The 17,413-nt window shown below is 43.8% G+C and overlaps 1 protein-coding gene across 1 annotated transcript in view; it reads left to right on the forward strand.

Moving 5' to 3' along the window:
- SHROOM3 (shroom family member 3) overlaps positions 1–17,413 on the forward strand; it is a gene marked incomplete at both ends in the record, with an annotated part of 140,274 nt that overhangs the window by 38,226 nt on the left and 84,635 nt on the right. Inside the window, one exon of the mRNA XM_080638933.1 lies at positions 3,932–4,086. Within this exon, the coding sequence (XP_080495059.1) occupies positions 3,932–4,086 (155 nt within the window). The remainder of the gene's footprint in view (positions 1–3,931; positions 4,087–17,413) is intronic.

Below are 17,413 nucleotides of genomic sequence, written 5' to 3' on the forward strand. Positions count from 1 at the left end.
GAGCCAAGATGTGGATCATCATCACCCACAGAGAGCTCACACGTTAAATTGACGGGACAGAGAAAGGCTGTAAGGATAGTGTCCATTTTACAGGTGAGAAGCTGAGCCACAGAAACCAAGTATCTTTATGCTATGAGCAAACGTTCTGCTGTACAGATGCTCCTGCTGGTTTCAAGAAGAGGGGTTCTCCACATGTGGCAGTGTCTGGGCAGCTGCACTTAAGACCAGCCATTGAATCTGGCCCCCTAAGATTTAGCCCAGTGCATGAAGTCCAAAACCAGCCTAGTTTTTAGGTATTCCTCCAGCATAACTCCTTCATTACTCAACTTGACAGAGCAGTTGGCTCAGTCCAGTCCAAAAGAAAAAAACTTAAGTCATTGGCAGGCTCTAACTGACTCCTTTTACACCCACAAAGTTTGCTGGCTGCATATCACCTTGTTTTTCTCAGCTCAAATAAACCAAAGAGGTCTTACTGGCTGTTGATTAAATTTTTTATGCAAGTGACTGTTGAGGGTGGTTTTGACAATGCTGTGACTGCTTGAACTACTCCAGCACAACCTGCACACTTAAAACAATAGGCTGTTTTTCTGGCTCTGCCCTTGCTGCATGACAGCACTTAGAACCACTTGAGCTTCAGGGAAGATCTGAAAAGTTGCCTTCTCATTTCCTCTCACTCGGGACCTGGTCTGCAGCGTGAGATGGCTGCTCAGAGATGGTAACCACATGCAGAAGTGGCCTGCTCTTGTGTTATTTGTCTGTGTCCTGGTTTAGCAGTAGCAGTCATTTTTTCTACTTCTTAGTAGCTGGTGCAGCGCTGTGTTTTTGACTTTTGTCCTGGGAATAATACTGATAAAGCCGATGTTTTCAGTTGCTGGTCAGAATGTTTACCCTGACCAAGGACTTTGTGAGTCTCATGCTCTGCCAGGGAGGAGGAGAATCCGGGAGGAATCAGGGACAGGACACCTGACCCAAACTAGCCAAAGAGGTATTCCATACCACAGCACGTCATGCCCAGGAGGTAGAACTGAGAGTTGCCCGGAAGGATTGGAACGCTGCGGGGTGGAGGCGAGGTATCGGTTGGTGAGGTGTTGTGTTCTCTTCCCTTGTTATTTAATTTATCATTATTATTATTGGTGGTAGCAGTAGTGATTTGTGTTATACCTTAGTTATTAAACTGTTCTTATCTCAACCCGTGGGAGTTGCATTCTTTTGATTCTCCTCCCCGTCCCTCCAGGAGCGGAGGGAAGAAAGGTGGGGGGGGAAGTAGACTGCGTGGTTCTAATTTACGGCCTGGGTTTAAACCACGGCAGTCTGCTTTGCAGGATCTTCCATCCTTAACTGCTCCGTGCATCACAGAGCCAGCACAGTCCCATCCTTGGCTTTGTTCAGTCTTGCCCAGTGAAGCAGGTGTTCATGTAAATAGGTTCCATGTATGCTGAGGTTTGTTTACTTTGTTGGTAATTGTTGCACTGGGTAGAGATAGAGCTTTGTGTTTATAGTGCAGCTGGTTTTGTTTGAATCATTCAGTCCTTTTCTTGCAATGTCACCACTCCTTAAACACAAATATTTTTTGAGGCATTCAGAGAGAAGAAATGAATGTGGAGCATGTGAGATAGTGCCTTGTTTCTGGACTTTTGTTGGAAACCTGGGAGTCTTTGGACTCTGAATGGCAGTGCCAGGTCACAGGCCTCTTGTAAATGTTTTCCTCCAGGAACTTTAAGGAATTTGAATCCAGGGAACTCCAGCCAAATAGATGACACAACTGTACCAAAGTAATAGGCACATGAGAGGCTAACAGATTATTAACAGATGAGGTAACTGTGTAAAGAATGGAAGATCAATCCATATCTCCATTGATATTCTCTCTAGGTATGTAGGTAATATGGTTTCGATGCTGCCATCAAAAGAATCTAAGCACAAAGATGTGGGTCTTGGTTTAGGTCTCTGTGGATAGTTTAAGCACGCAGGAACAAAGCAGATCATTCTTGGCCTCTGGAATTACTTGCAGGTGACTCTGTACTCATGCTAGTAAACTCTCCTTAAAGACATTCTTTACTAGGGCTCTATGGCTGCTATGTGGCCCTGCAAGCTGCAGTTTAAGAGCCTTTGACACTGGCAGAATCTGAAACACCTCAGGATTTGAAGAAAGATTTCTTTCAGGGCTGCTTAGAATATTAACAACCTCATCAGAACTATTGTAGGGTTGAGTCTTGCCTAAAAGTCTTCAATTTCACATTACTTATAAAGATGATTATGGAAGAACCCAAATTTTCAGTAAAAGAGAGGAGAAAAAGAAATGTCTAGCTCATGTGATTGCAAAGAGAACCTTAAAGCAGTGAAGTGAAAAAAACTAGACTATAAATATAATAGAAACTAGAATATAAATACAATATGGATTACTAGAGGATAAAGCAGGATTTTGTTGATTTTTTAAGGTCAGGGTTCATCAAGACAGAAGTTAATACAAATGCTTCTGATGGGTGTCTCAGCCTTTGAAGTAGTTGCTATTTGTTACAGGAGATATTTTTCCAGGAATGCCTTTTCTCTATTGTATGTGATCTAACATAATGAAACAAAACCAAAAAAACCCTGCTATTGACAGTATCACAAGTTAATCTAACCCAAAGTGTCCTGCTCTATTGTATTCCATGGAAACAATACCAACCTCTTTTCCTCTACAGGAGCAACCACCTGGAGCAATACTGCATTTTCAGTTTGATATTTATTTATGATGCAGCAAGATCTAATGTTTCATCTCACCCTTCCTGGTAATTGTGATACAAGGCTCTTTATATGAAGCCTCATTCCTGTGGTTTTATTCATTCTTAAGAAGAAAAGAAAAAAATCATTCATCAGTGGAATGATTTCCTGGTAGCATGAGTGACAGAGATTTTTACCTGCCTTTGTGGGGGGACTCAGAGAATTTGTTAACTAATGTTTGTGAAAGTTAGATTTTGGGTTTTAGAAGGTGTGTGGGCTGGAATATTATTGTTCAGGAGAACATACTGGCTTTGCCTGTGAGGAATCACCATTCAACACTGAAACTAATGTTCAGGTAAACATCTACATCTGCTGAGTTGCATGTCTGGGTTACGGCTGAATTACACGTTGCCTGGCATGACTTCAAATAAAGTAACTTCCAGCAGTGTGTGTGCAATTTCACTGCTCAGGAAATGGTATCCCTGCAAAGAACAGCCCTTCCCCTGGCTGGCTCAGGGTCTTAATCCGATTCAGATACATTTCGGTGTCTCAATAAGATATCTGGGAAGGTGAAGGCCTGAAGGAAGAGATTATCCTTCTGAAGGAGCAAACAAAACTAAGTGCCCTAGGATTCTCCTTCTACCTTTGCCACTACATAGCTTTGAGCAGCCTGCTTACTTTGTCCTAAAATTAAAGTAATTTTCTACTTCCTTTAAATCCCTACAGAGGTGCTGCATGCCATAGACTACATATGCCTATGTGCATCTGCCTTGTAGCTGGCCACTAAGTAAGAAGCTGATGTTTGTTGATCAGCCAGCTATAGCATGAAAAGGGGCTTCAACAAAACCATCACATCCAAGCTCTTCTAATCTCAGCTTTGCCCTTGGGCTTGTGCCTGGGTGCTCTCATCAGGAAATGCTCCATGGTGGTTGTGCTGGCATTTACTGCTTCCAAATACCAAAGACTTTTCAGGCTTATTCAAATCAGTGCTTCTTGGCATGATTAATTTGGCTGCTGATCCCCTGCTTCCATCCATAAGAAACGTAGGAGAGGCAAGCATGGACCTTTGAAGAAGCTGGCTGGCAAAGGGAGACAATATTTCTTAGTCAGAGAGCTGAGTCTAGGGCTGATAGATCCATTTCCTTCAATAGAAATACAGACTCAGCTGTGCATGTGGTCGAACTGTGGCAGGCATGTCTCACCATTTCTTTCTCCTCACTTTCCTGTGCAGATCGAAGAGGGAGGTAAAGCAGACTCCCTGCCTTCCAAGCTGCAGGCTGGTGATGAAGTGGTGAACATCAATGAGGTGGAACTGAGCAGTTCCAGGAGAGAGGCCATCTCCCTGGTGAAAGGGTCCTACAGGAAACTGAAGCTAGTCGTCCGCAGGTAGGCAAGATCCACACTCCTTCCCGCCCTCTCTCCTGCCTTTGCAGGGTATCACAGTCATTCCCCTCACATCTCCAGCTGAAAGCCTCTGACTTGGCCTGGTCTTGGCAAAATCCTTGTTTTAAGCACACAGGCATGAGCCCAAGCAAATATTTGTTTGTCTCAGGCAACATATCTATGACTCCTTTGTCAGTGATACCTCCAAGCATGTGAAACACTTACCCAGCTTTCTTCCACTGCTCCCCTGCCACATGACAATCCAGGAATGCCTGTTCAGTGATTTACAAGCAGTCCCATCTTCCCTCAAAGTGCTGGGGGCTCCCTGTGAAAGGGTGGGAGTTCTGTACCTAGCTCTTGCCTCATTTGCTGCATGTTATCACTGTTGTTGCGACAGCAGAAGATTTTCACTGGCCTCTGCAAGATTCGGAGTTGTTTCATGCAGGTGAGTGACAGAGTGGCTGCACTGACTGAGAGTAGTCTGAACAATATTGTTCTCAGGATATGATCTAGGGGAAGAGCAGCTATTTCAGCTGCACCTTTTGAGCCACAGCCTTTGTGATATCACTGAATGAGTTGTATCTCACACCTCACATGTTCTGCATCAACATGAAAAATAACTGTGTTTTTTTGGGGGTCAGGACATAGAACCTGAATCTTGATATACATTTTGAATCAGAGATATCTGAATCTGGAACTGGGGACATTAAAGACTTTTATAGAGATGTTTCTTTTATGTTTTTTACTGTGTGCATGTCCCAACAGTTTTTGCTGTGTCAGTTATGTGATAGCTGGTATCACTTTATGGAGTGCTCTGTCCTGAATTTGCACACTTAGAAGGGAATTTGGGTCAAGATCAGCATTGCTGAGGAGCTGTCATTAGCCAAGCAGAAGGTGTCAGCTTGGGTTGCTAAGTTGGAACAAGAAACATGTGGGCAGTGTTGTCCAAATAGGGCAGGTACCAACAGCTCAGATACCCTGCTGCTCTCTGGAGTGTATATCGTGCTTTTGCTGGCTGTGTTCTATTATTTACCTAAAGTACTTTTAGGAGCTGACAATGAACTTAGGACAAATTCTGAATATTCATATACAGAACTGTTATATACTTTGTGTAGCCATTGGTAAATTTTTTTTATGTAAACCTATGTAGATTGTAGTACAACTCTATTGACTGAACAAAATGCTTAATTCAAACTAACTTAGCAAAATTGTGAAAATAGAATCCTTTTGCCACAGTTTAGTTTCCTTTTTACTGAAATGAACTAGTAAAATAACTGGTTCTGTTTAGTGTGAATTGAGAATTGTTTCTGGCATTTGATCTGCCCACTTGAAACGTAAAAAGAAAAGGAAAGAGAAAAGGATAGACAAACAAAGCCTGGAGTCCCGTTGCAGGCGTTTCACCCCAGACCTCCTCTCCATTTCACTTGGATATTTTCATTAGTGACATTCCTGTGGTGGAGACCAAACCCTGCCCGTGCTGCCTTTAGCAGCCTTCAAACTGAGAAAAGTACATTGGGAAGGTTGGTTCCTTATGTCTTAAACAAGACACCAGGATTCAATAAGCACTCTCTCTGCCTGGATATGTATGCACACACACATAAACATACGTGCACAGATGCACATATATGTATACATGTGTATATGCATAGATGTCTTTATACACAGGGGAATGATATACTCAAGCTCAGCAGTGTCATAGCCAGGCCAAAATTCAGCACTTCCTAATATTTCCTTGGGAGGTCCCTGAATAACAGAACCTTAGAAATCTTTGAGGCCTCTTTCTTCAAGCTGAAAGAGAACACAAGCAACATTTTACTTTCCTTGACTAGTTTTTCACATGCAGAAGGAACTGTGAGCGGCCGAGCAACCCCAGTGGGCATCCATCACATTGTTCTTGTTACGGTTGATGAGTTACTGAAAGAGGAGGTGATCCACCTCTGCAAAAATCAACAGACAGCAGTCTTTTATGTTCCAAAATTACACTTCATAGTGTAATGTAATAGTTTCTGTCTCCACTATTTTGAAGTTCCCAAGACCTTTTCACCTTTTCTTCTCCTTTTTAATGAGTATGCAAAAGTATTTGATGTTTTGCTCATTTGGAGTACTATAGTGAGTTTGAGGAAAATTTGGTTCAGAGCCTTTCATGATTTCATTTTATCACTACTAGAAAGATCAAACACCTTAACTTTAAGAAGTGTTACATTAGCATACTTGCTAAGGTACTTTAAGCCCTTTGTGCATGTTTAAAGCTCAGTGACAATCCATAAATTTTGAACTGGAAAATTGCAATTAGGAGCTAAAAGCCCAGCCTTCAGTTCAGGTAACTGGACACAGTCCCAGCTGACCCCGCAGTTCTGGCATGAAAGCAGCAAAAGAACAGAGAGGTGAGGTCCTGACTGCTTTGTGGGCAGTAGGTCTTAAGCTGCTCTGAATTCTCTCCATGCCGCCAAAGGTGGCCTCCAGACAAGGTAGAAGACAAAGATTTTTATCTCCAGTGCTAGAGGAAAAGTGGATGAGAAGGGATAAAAGAAGGATCCCAGAGAAGAATGGTGAGAAAGAGGAAAGCAGCGAGGGGAAAGTGAGCTTCTGCATTAAATAAAAGCTTCCAACAATATGAAATCAAACGAGGCAAGATGCAAAAGAAACAAATTAAGAGAAGCAGCTCAGTGAGAACCTGTCCACGTGGCACCTTCATCTCAGTTAGGGGGGTACTGCTGGGCAGGCAGCATACCTCTGTGATGAAATGCGAACAAACACAGGTTTGCAAACCAGGCTTGAGGTAAAGCTACAGGATGTGCAGATTATCTTTCCCCCAGACGTAATGAGTTTAACCATTAAGACTGGTAAAGGAAGCACTAGCATGCCTCACACTTCAGATTGGTTTTTGTTGTGCAGCCAAGAAGATGATGTTTTGCAGTACTATATCATCTGAAAAGAAATAATTTTTGGAGTGCTTGAGATGCTAATTTTTTGTAAATTGTCTGTAAAGTTTTAGTTGAAGTGGATTAGGGCTGCTTGCTGCAAATACCAGCAACTGAAAACTCCTGGACCAGTCATTTGTGACTTGAATTTTTAGTCTGTGATTTCAGTATCATGAGAGCTCTTGCTTAGGGAGTGACACAAACTCAGACTGACAGGGACTTTACCCCTTAAAAGTCATATGCAAACAATAGCAAAGTCTGCTTGGTGGATGTGGCTTGGCTCTTTCCAAAGCATATTCAAGGTCATCATGTTTTTGAAGGTTTGGTTGTTTGTTTTTCCAAATTAAAACCCAGGAGCTCTATGTAGCAATGTTATGTGTTACCAGACAAGACGACGGACAGAAAGCACAGATGGGTTTTATTCAGATGTATTGTAGCAAGACCATCAGAGGAGCAACAGAATACATTCAACCCACTCTGCACACTTGTGTAGCCCACGTAGCATACTCAGGTTACTACTTAATCTTGTTTTTTATTTCAGGACAAAGGTAAGCTTTTAGTACCAGTGGCAGCAGAGCGAGCCTCTACTTGTGTTACTAAGCAAAAATTGATGTTACAACACCTTGTTAGGTCTGTAGACAGGCTGATGCAATGATGTGTCATTTCTCTTGGAATGCCATTTGCAAAGCTGAATAACTGATGTGTTATTCATCAGCCTGCTGATCAGTTTAACAGAAGAAAAGGTAATAGTTTCAGTGAAGGGAATAGGAAGTGAAAATCAGAGGAAATTCAGTATAAGAGGAAACACTAAAATAAATAGATGAGAAAAATCACCTATTTGACAAAGATAATTAATATTAATGGATATTAATGGTTACAAATAAATAACCAGTATCAGAGAAGTTATTATAAGGACCACAGTCTGCCTTTCACTCCTGGGCAAACATCCTGCTGACATCAGGAAGGAACCTGCAGTAGGAGAGACATGTGAAGTTGTGAATTTTCTGCTTCCTTGCTCATGGATTTACAGTAGGGCAGAGGCAGAGGATGACTGAATGAACTGTAGTGATAAGTAAATGCTGTGCCTGTTCCCTCAGACAATCCTTGTTTGGGAGACAATTGTTAAAGGTAATTTTTCATTGATGCTCTCTACCTGCATTTTGTTTGTCTCCTCCTCAGCTCAGGGGCCCCCAATGGCAGTATTCAAACATTAACCTTAATCTGCTTCTTTAACAGGGCTGCTCATATCCCAGTTGTTTAAAAGGCTATTCCTAAAGCCAGTTCCTCTCTTTCTGGCCATTCCTTGCTACATCGCTGGGCCTGTTTTGCCTATTCATTTCCAGGACAACAGACCCAGACGTGTGTTCGTTCCTGTAGACCTCAGGTCTGCAACTGGTGTGTTATGAAGAAGCTTGTGGATACTTCACACTTCATTGTGCTGAAGCCAGAATAAGGCAGAATAAAAGCTTCTCTGCATTTCAGGGAACTGAAAATCTTACTGAGTGTACCTTAGGTACATCTTTCAGTCCCTGGTAAGCTGAGTTACTATTTCCTGCATTGCATACTTTGCTGGCCAAGGTGAATATAGTTTGGTGGTCTGTTCTAATCCTTTTTATAACATCTGGTTATTAAAACATTTAGAATTGTACAACAAAGTTACCTGTTTTCTCCTTCCTCACCTTTTCATATAGGGCTTTTCAGAACACTTTTCCCTGCTGGCTCAGAAAAAAGCACATTCTTTTCTTTCTGATACATTTCATAGCTGAGCAATCAGGCAAAGAGCGCACTGCTGCTCAAGTGTCCCGCTAGCCAGATCAAATTGCCACAATTAAACAGAATGATTGAGGGGAACAGCCTTTCAAATGATCACAAGAGAGACAAGATAGCAGTGGGCAACAGGGAAGGACAAGCAAGTATCACTCACTGGTGTTCAAGGCCAGGTTGGACAGGGCTTGGAGCAACCCGGTCTAGTGGAAGGTGTCCCTGCCCATGGCAGGGCATTGGAACTGGATGAGCTTTAAGGTCCCTTCCAACCCAAACCATTCTGTGATTCTCTGATTTAATTTTGTAGTAGGAAATTTGCCTACTGTCCTCAGCAAACTACCTTAGATAGTTGATCTTTAACCAGCTGGAGTGTTTGAAAGCTACAAGCCACAGAAATAGGCTTAGTTGTTAAATTGTGAAAGGCAGGTTATTTTTTCTAGTTTGTTTTTTTTCTGTCACTTCCTCTCCAACTTCAGTACCTAAGAAGAGTTCGGTGCAGTTAAAAAAAGACCGAGGCCTTTTCAGTGGTATCTCTTCAATATAACTGTGTTGTGCATGCTTGTATCAGCTGAGGATAAAGCTCAAAATGTGGGCATTGCCTGGTCTGCTTTACAGTGACCACAGTGGCCTCCAGCAGTTGCCAAAAAGTCTTTTCCACAGGTCAGTAAGCAGGAATGGCTGTCATACTGTCACACTGTTTACATAGTTTTACATTCAATATGTTGGTAACAGCAGCAATTAGGTCACTGAGGCATGGTGGCAAATGTAGCTGTTCTGCAAATATCATGCTTGAAGGGAACTACAGTCACGGGGACCACAACTCTCAGACCCCCTTTCTAACACAAGCGCTGCTTGAACTAAGGCCTCCTACAAACCATTACTTAGCGTTGCTGTGGCAGTTACCTTTGCCTAGTGCGGGGAAGGCAGACGTGAAAACACAAAGTCATTTGTGAGAAAACAGGTATTGTGAAGTGATCCCGACGTGCGCTTTAGTCCCTGTTCTTGAGGCTGTAAAGCAGCTCCACTGATTCAAATAGAGTTCAGATGAGTTACCTCAGGCCAGAATTTGGTCCTTTGATTCTTTAAACTCTTGGATCCAGCATCAGTCTTGGTTAATGAGTGCAAAGCACTATTAAAACTTGCTAGTGGAACAACAAGTAAAACTTTTCTGCAGAGAATTACCAATGTTTTAGACCCTTGCTTTGCACACACTGAAATGCAGGAGTCCTGTAGAGCTCTTCTGGGGTGTTATTCTTAGGGTTCAGGCCAGCACATAGTTTCTGACCTGGGATGTGAGGGGCTCTGATGGTGACACTTGCATTTACAGAGCCAGTGAGGTGGCATGAAGTATGTATCTCAAAGGAGCTGCTCTTTACCACAAATCTGTACACCTCCAAGACACACAACATGTATGAATCCTCTGCTCGTGCCCATCAGCAGCAGTTTGAATGGAGATCTGATGCTTTGGGCTTGGTGCCAGCCATCACCACGTTGCAGTGGGGTTGGACTAGATGACCTTTGATGGTCCCAAACCATTCTGTGATTCTTCGATAAGATAGATACTGCAATTAAACTATGTGGCTGACACTGCTCCTGATACTTACGAACTAAAGCTTTATTAATGCCTTTACATGTCGCAAGGGTGTCTGTTTGCCCAGTTCTCATAGTATGTTTTATGTAAAGTGAAGGGCATTTGACTGTATCATCTCTCTCTTTCAGGGACACCTCTGTAGTGAGGTGTAAGTAGAGATACATACATAACAAAGATTCAAAGTATTCAAAGCAGTTGATTTTCTGTTTTCAGTGTTAGTGGTTGGTGGGTTGTGTCTGCCTCAAGCTCAGCAGTTCCTTCAGTTCTTTTCATCTCAAAGAGACCTCAGCAAAAATACAAGTCAAATAAAGGAGGGTGGGGATAGAAAACATTATCCTCATTTTTCCTGTTGTGCTAAAAACTGTACAAAAAGAAAGGATTAAGTTTATCCTTGGCTATAACCATAATCTGTGTGTTCATTTTCATGCTTCCCTACAGATTCCCTGTGTCACTTGGGTTATTCATATATTGTTCTCTTGGCACATCCCTGTCCCTGGGCCCCCTTGCCTCAACAACGAGACCTGGGGGAGATGCTAGGAGCAGCATGCTGCAATCCTGAGACCAGGAGTGTCAGAGGGGAGCTGGCTAATTCAGGAGCTGAGCAGACTGTGGATTCACACAGGGATATCTATAACTGAGATTTTAGACCCTATCGAAGTGTTGAAGTGTGGGAGGAAGATGTCAGTACGACTGACAGCTGAGGCTCAGGGCCGAGTCAAGCCCATGGAAATTGGTGGAAAGATTCCCACAGACTCAGAAAAGCTTTGGCTTAGACCCTCACTGAGCCATGATTTCCCTCATTGACCAGGAGAAAATGGACTATTCCTAGAGAGAGGGGAGGCTGCTGGCATTTTTACAAAAAGCCAAGTGCCAACACAATTCTTCAAAGAACTCTGTAGACTAATCCTTTCCTCTTATGCCACTAATGTAATTTTGTGGTGAATTTGATGGCATGCCAAAAAATTGCATTGAATAAATCCAAGTTTTGTTAATGAAGTTAATTAGAATAGGCATTTGCTCCCACCCCACTCTGTAGCCATGTAGGAGCACAATTCCAAAAAGCTGTGCTGCAGTGTAGTTATTATTTGCTCAGGGGCGATGACTTGGGGAATGGGAGAAAGGACATGCACATGGAAGTTTTCAGATTGACAGCTGAAGAGGGCAAAGCTGGCCTTACCCTGGTACAGGGCTGGCAGGGTGGGCTTGTGCCTGGTGTTGTTGTATGTTCGGCTGTGAACTCCTCCACAGCTTTCCAGTGTGCCTTTAGTCATGTCACCTTATTTGTCAGATCCCCAGCTGCCAGGTATCACAGATCATAGAACCACAGACTGGTTTGGGTTGGAAGGAACCTTAAAGCTCATCCAGTTCCAACCCCCTTCCATGGGCAGGGACACCTTCCACTAGACCAGGTTGCTCCAAGACCCATCCAACCAAGCCTTGAATACTGCCAGGGACAGGGCAGCCACCACTTCTCTGGGCAGCCTGTGCCAGGGCCTCAGCACCCTCAAAGAGAAGAACTTCTGCCTGAGATCTCATCTCAAACTCCCCTGTTTCTGTTTGAACCCATTCCCCCTCGTCCTGTTACTCCATGCCCTTGCAAAAGGTCTCCCTTCAGATTTCTTGTTAACCCCATGAGGTACTGGAAGTTGCTCTAAGATCTCCCTGGAGTCTTCTCTTCTCCAGGCTGAACAAGCCCAGCTCTGTCTCCATAACAGAAGTGCTCCAGCCCTCAGAGCATCTTCATGGCCTCCTCTGTGTTCACTCCAATAGCTCCACATCCTTCTTGTGTTGGGGACCCCAGAGCTGGACACAGGACTGCAGGGAGGGTTCTCACCAGAGCGGAGCAAATAATCTCTGTTGTGTGAGATTTTGGGACTGGGAAAGGGTTTTTCAAAGTTCATCTTTTAACACTAGTAAAATCAGCCTTCAGTTGATGAGGAGACATTGCAGCTGATGCAAAAGTGTACGACCAGCCACAGCCCATCAGGTCCTAGCCCATTGTTTGTACAGTATTCCTGAGGTCTGAACAGCCTGTTCCCAGGTAGGTAAAGGCTTTAAAATGTCCTTGTTGGGTGAAGCTCGTAAGTCTAAACATCTCGAGCATCAGTATTTTCATTAGAGGAGTTTTTTGTGCAGTTCCTATTTCATTATGAAAGGTCAATGCTACACAAGGGGCAGACAGCTAAGAGGTGAACAGAATTTTATTTTGACATCAGTGGCAACAGCCTTACAGTCTGCGATTTAATTAGCTACAGCTTAGGACTGCCAGGCTTTTAGGGAATTTCCCACAGCAGATAGTAAATATGAAGAAGATCTAGATACAGTTTTGACAAAAAGATTCAGGCCACTGATGGGGAAAGTAAGAAAATGCCATGGAAAAACAAAAATGACAGCCTCTATACTGTATTATCCTATATGGGACATTAGAGACTGACCCCTCACCTGAAGCTGTGTTAGAAACACAGCAATTTCTGGCCACTGCCACTCTGCATTAGCTGCTGCTTTCACCAAGTGCATTTGGATTAGTTTGCCTTCTTCAGGCAATAATCAAGCTGGGGTTTGATTTGTCAGAAAGTGACACTGGGAAAGCTGGGAAATCTCTGACAGTGCTGTACAAAGTGCTTCTTAGGGTATGAACCTCCTGCTTTTGGAATTTCCGGAGGATTTAATTTGGAGCTGGAGCAGATCACGACAGTATGAAGCTTTGAACAAACAAGCATGTATTCTCTGACTGATCTGTGCCTCACTTCTCTACCTGTGATTGTCTCTAGGCTGATGTTTTGTCAATAGGGCAAATACCTGGACTTTTACAGGCTTTAAATTCAAAAGCTGATTATAAATATTGATTTATAAGACATTTGTTGTGTGGTAGCTGGGTTATATATGTATTTTGCTCAGCTACACTAGTTACCCAGGAATATAAGCCAATTTCTCAAAAGCCTTTTCATGCTTTTCTTGCTTGATCCAAAGTTTTCTCTGGGAGGGAGGTGGTGTCAGGAAAGGCTAATGAACTTTAATGTAATCCTACTGATATTACCTGGTCTAGTGGAAGGTGCCCCTGTCTGTTCCTTCTAATCCAAACCAGTCTGTGATTCCATGATATGAATTGAGTTTGCCTGGATTTCCTTCCATAGAACAGATGTTAGGGTGTAGTGGTCACTGTAACTACTTTCCATTTTTTCATGAATGGACTTGTGTGGGTCATACAGATCCCTTGGAACTGCTTCTCCCTTGTGGCTGGATAAATGGAATATTTCAGTCAAAAGAATAATGAAGAAGCAGAAACTGCACAGATGGCTTCAAACGGCCTTTAATATGCATAAATGTTCTTGGTTTAACAAAGGGCAGCCTAACTCCCTCACATAACTGCAGAGTGTTCACCTGCATGCACCTGATCAATGAACCCTGGCTATGCCAATAGCTGTGTAATATGGAATTATTTTCTTTTCCAGTACACATTTCTTCAGCATTCTGCCTGCTTTGACTTTGGTGTTGGAAGGAAGATAGGGTTGGTCTTCAGCATCTGCATGTAAAACATTTTAATATGGTTTATACCTACAGAAGTACACAATAACTTTTTTTTTCCTTCTAAAAAGTGCCTCTACTAATTAAAATCTGAACTATTGGTTTAAAAATACATCTTTCAAGAGGTGAAAAGAGACAGTTAGCTCAGAGCTACCTCTTAGTCTTCTGTGCTTGGCCTGGGGCACTGGCGTTGGCTCCTTCTGCTGATAGATGTTTTTATTTGGCATTACTCCTGGCCTGAAATGAAACAATTTGCTCCTCATAGAGAAAACATATTAATCTATGTAACATATATTTAATATATGTTTTCAGCATTCTCTTGGATGCCAAGACAGCTTGGCTGGGTAGAGAGTAACTGAACTTCCCTGGTTGCATCAGGCTGACATCCTCTGTATCAGGATGGGGTCAGTGTGTTGAGGGCCACCTACTTTTCTGTGCTGTTTCCATGGACTTCATAGACAGCCATGTGTCCTCAGCTCCTCCTCTGCTGGAGCTCAGGCTGGGTGCTTTGGCGCAGGAGAAGAGACAGTGTTACCCGCAGAGCTGATGGTTGGCAGAAGGTTTTTATCCCCCACCCTTACTTCCAATTACAATTTTCAAATTAAATTGGAGTGGTGAATTTTGAGACAAGTGCTGTATAATTCCTGGCTGGCGGAAAACAATGCTTTATTGAATATAGTTTCTTTTCCTCTCTCTCCCTCCAAAGCCCAGTGTTAATTGTAAGAGGAGGTCAACCCCCAGTCTACAGGGAGTCAGGGCAGAGCTGACTGGCACTTTCACTCAGCAAATTTCCCCTTTCCTCACGGTCTCTGCTCCTGTCTATCATGCCTGCTGACGACTGCTTGGTAGGAGGGCAGTAATCTGAGCTGCCTCTGCTGAGCAAACCTCCTGCTTTTTACTGTGGGATTAGTTCTGAGGTGCCTCTGTGTGCAGCACCTGTATCTGCAACTTGTTACCTCATTTGCTATGCTCCCGATTCTCCACTTCCCAAGGCAGTAGTGCCATTCCCTCCCCCGAGGACTGCACTCACTAAATGACAGGCTGCCTCCGTCCCAAGGATGGGAATACCTGAGCCTTGGCCTGGTGCCTCTGAAGGTAAGCGGCCTCTCAGCAGCTACAGCAAAGCAAGCCGGGCAGGGTTTTGTGCCTGCGGAGGCAGCAGGATCTCGTGGCAGGGAGAAAAATCTCTCCCTAGGAGAAGGAAGATAGGAGTCTGAAGGACCCTGTTGGTCCGGAGCATCATGAGCATCATAAACTTCAGAGCCAGTGAGTGTTCAGGCAGTGCCGTGGCTGGGGTTCCCCTGCTATTGGAAGCAAGCTCACAGCACACAGGGAGCCAGCCCTGAGCTGCTGCTTGGGCTCTGACACTGTGAAGCTGTTGAGTGGTGTAAGCAAGTCTCTTGGGCTTTAGACTGGAAGTTAAGTGCTGGAAGCTTACAGGAGTGGTGGACTTTAGCTGTACAGCATGTTTAAGGCCATTCCCTCCCTCAAAGGGTGCTAATAATGGACTTGGGACACTGAGTCTCATAAGCAGAGGGTCTGACTCAAAATACACACTGTGATGTGGCAAGTGATTTTTAGTTTTGTAGTCTGGAAGAGTCTCTGCTCAAGGCACTCTTTTTGGCCTTCACCCCTTATATGTTGAGAATTGTTAAAGTGAGTGTCAAACCAATCCAATGCTTTGTGTCAATGTTTAATAGAAAAGGGCTAGCCATACCATCTGGGGTATATTCTTGTTTGATTAATACAGTAACATTGCAGGTAGCAGAAAGAGAATGTGAAAGCGGCTGATTCTAGGAGATGGCAATCAGTATTGCTCCAGTATGGGCCTGTACAAATTTACATTCACCAAAGACCTGCTGTATATTCTGCACACCTATACACCCTTTTAGATTGGTTGTGACTCATAGAGTTAAGTTCATTGAACTTTGATTTTGATTATTTCCTGAGACATTAACTCCTTCAGTAAACCCATTAGATGATCTTTAAACTCATTACCTGCTTCATTGCTATTAGGAGATCTTTAACTTCAGGTTTGTTGGTTTGTTTGTTTGTTTGGGGTTTTTTTTTTGTGAATATCAGCCAAACCTTTAGCTGTGTGCTTGGGCCGAAACTCTGTTTTTTCTACAGTGTGGTTATCCAGTTGTTCAGTGAAAGTTGGCGGTGTGAGTGAAAGCATGTTGAAGTGGTGCTACTGGAATATGGGGGCCTGTGTCCCTCTGTCAAGTGGAGTAGGTTTTGGCTGTAGGTTATCTGCTGAAGAAAAGCAACTTGGAACAGCCTGTTCTGAAGTACAGATGCAGCCACAACGTGTGGGTGCGGCACATTGCCTTGCACAATATGCACTCATTCCAATATTTGAAGAGCAGGAAGATTCTGAAGGCTCTGGGAAGACCTTAAAGTAGCTTCCAGTGCCTAAAGGGCCAACAAAAAAGCTCGACGGGAGCTTTTGACCAAGGGCCTGTAGTGACAGGACAAGGCGGAATGGCTTTAAACTGACAGAGGGGAGACTGAGATGAGATCTTAAGAAGAAGTTCTTCCCTGTGAGGGTGGTGAGGCCCTGGCACAGGTTGCTCAGAGAAGCTGTGTCTGCCCCATCCCTGGCAGTGTTCAAGGTCAGGCTGGACGGGACTTGGAGCAACCTGGTCTAGTGGAAGGCGTCTCTGCCCATGGCAGGGGTTTGGAACTGGATGAGCTTTAAGGTCCCTTCCAACCCAAACCAGTCTGGGATTCTATGATTCTATTATTTTGACAATGCAACTAGAACTGTTTTCAGCGGCAATTCCCAGTCACTTTAAATGGCCCCTAAATTTACTCCTTTCGCCTTGCCTGACCCAGCTCTTTAAAACAAAATTCAAAGAAGCATTTGGCCAGGGAAAGACTGTTCATATACTCTTAGCTTCAGTCCTTGGAGCACCCCACTGGCTGCTCACAAGGCAGCTATCCCATCTGAAGGGGACCTGTGCGTGGTGAGGGTGTGCATTTTCCTGCCTTCTCTCAGGAGCCCGCTTTTCCTAAAGTACCTGCCATCAAGAGAGAAACTAGTCAGCATATGAGCAGCCCTGGAGATTCCTGAGGCAGTGAAGCTGACAGATCCACAGGACACGGGAAGACGCTGTTTTACAGAACAGATCCCATCACCCTGAGGCATGGCCTAAAGCCTGCATGGGTGGGCATGTTCCCAGGCTGCAGAGATGTACAGAAACTCTTGCCCTTCTCTGGAGGACCCTTGTACACACACATGAGGCTGCAGGGAGCTCTGCAAAGGATGTGCCTTTCTCATGACAGGGGGACTGCAGGCAGGCAGTATTGCAGCAAAGCATTCAGCTATAAATGTGGACAGTCAGTATAGTGTGAACAGTCATGTACAGACAAGGGATCAACTTAGGTCCTAGTCCGCTCCCTGCTTGAGTGATTTGACATCTCCTGTGGTCTTCATATCAGGTTGTATATGAGCCAGACATATATTTCTTCTCTGTTCCTGGGAACAATTTGAGCAGAGTGGTTCAGTGCTCTGTAGTATTCAATG

The sequence above is a fragment of the Psittacula echo genome, assembly GCF_963264785.1.
Source record: "Psittacula echo genome assembly, chromosome: 1".
Lineage (NCBI taxonomy): Eukaryota > Metazoa > Chordata > Aves > Psittaciformes > Psittacidae > Psittacula > Psittacula echo.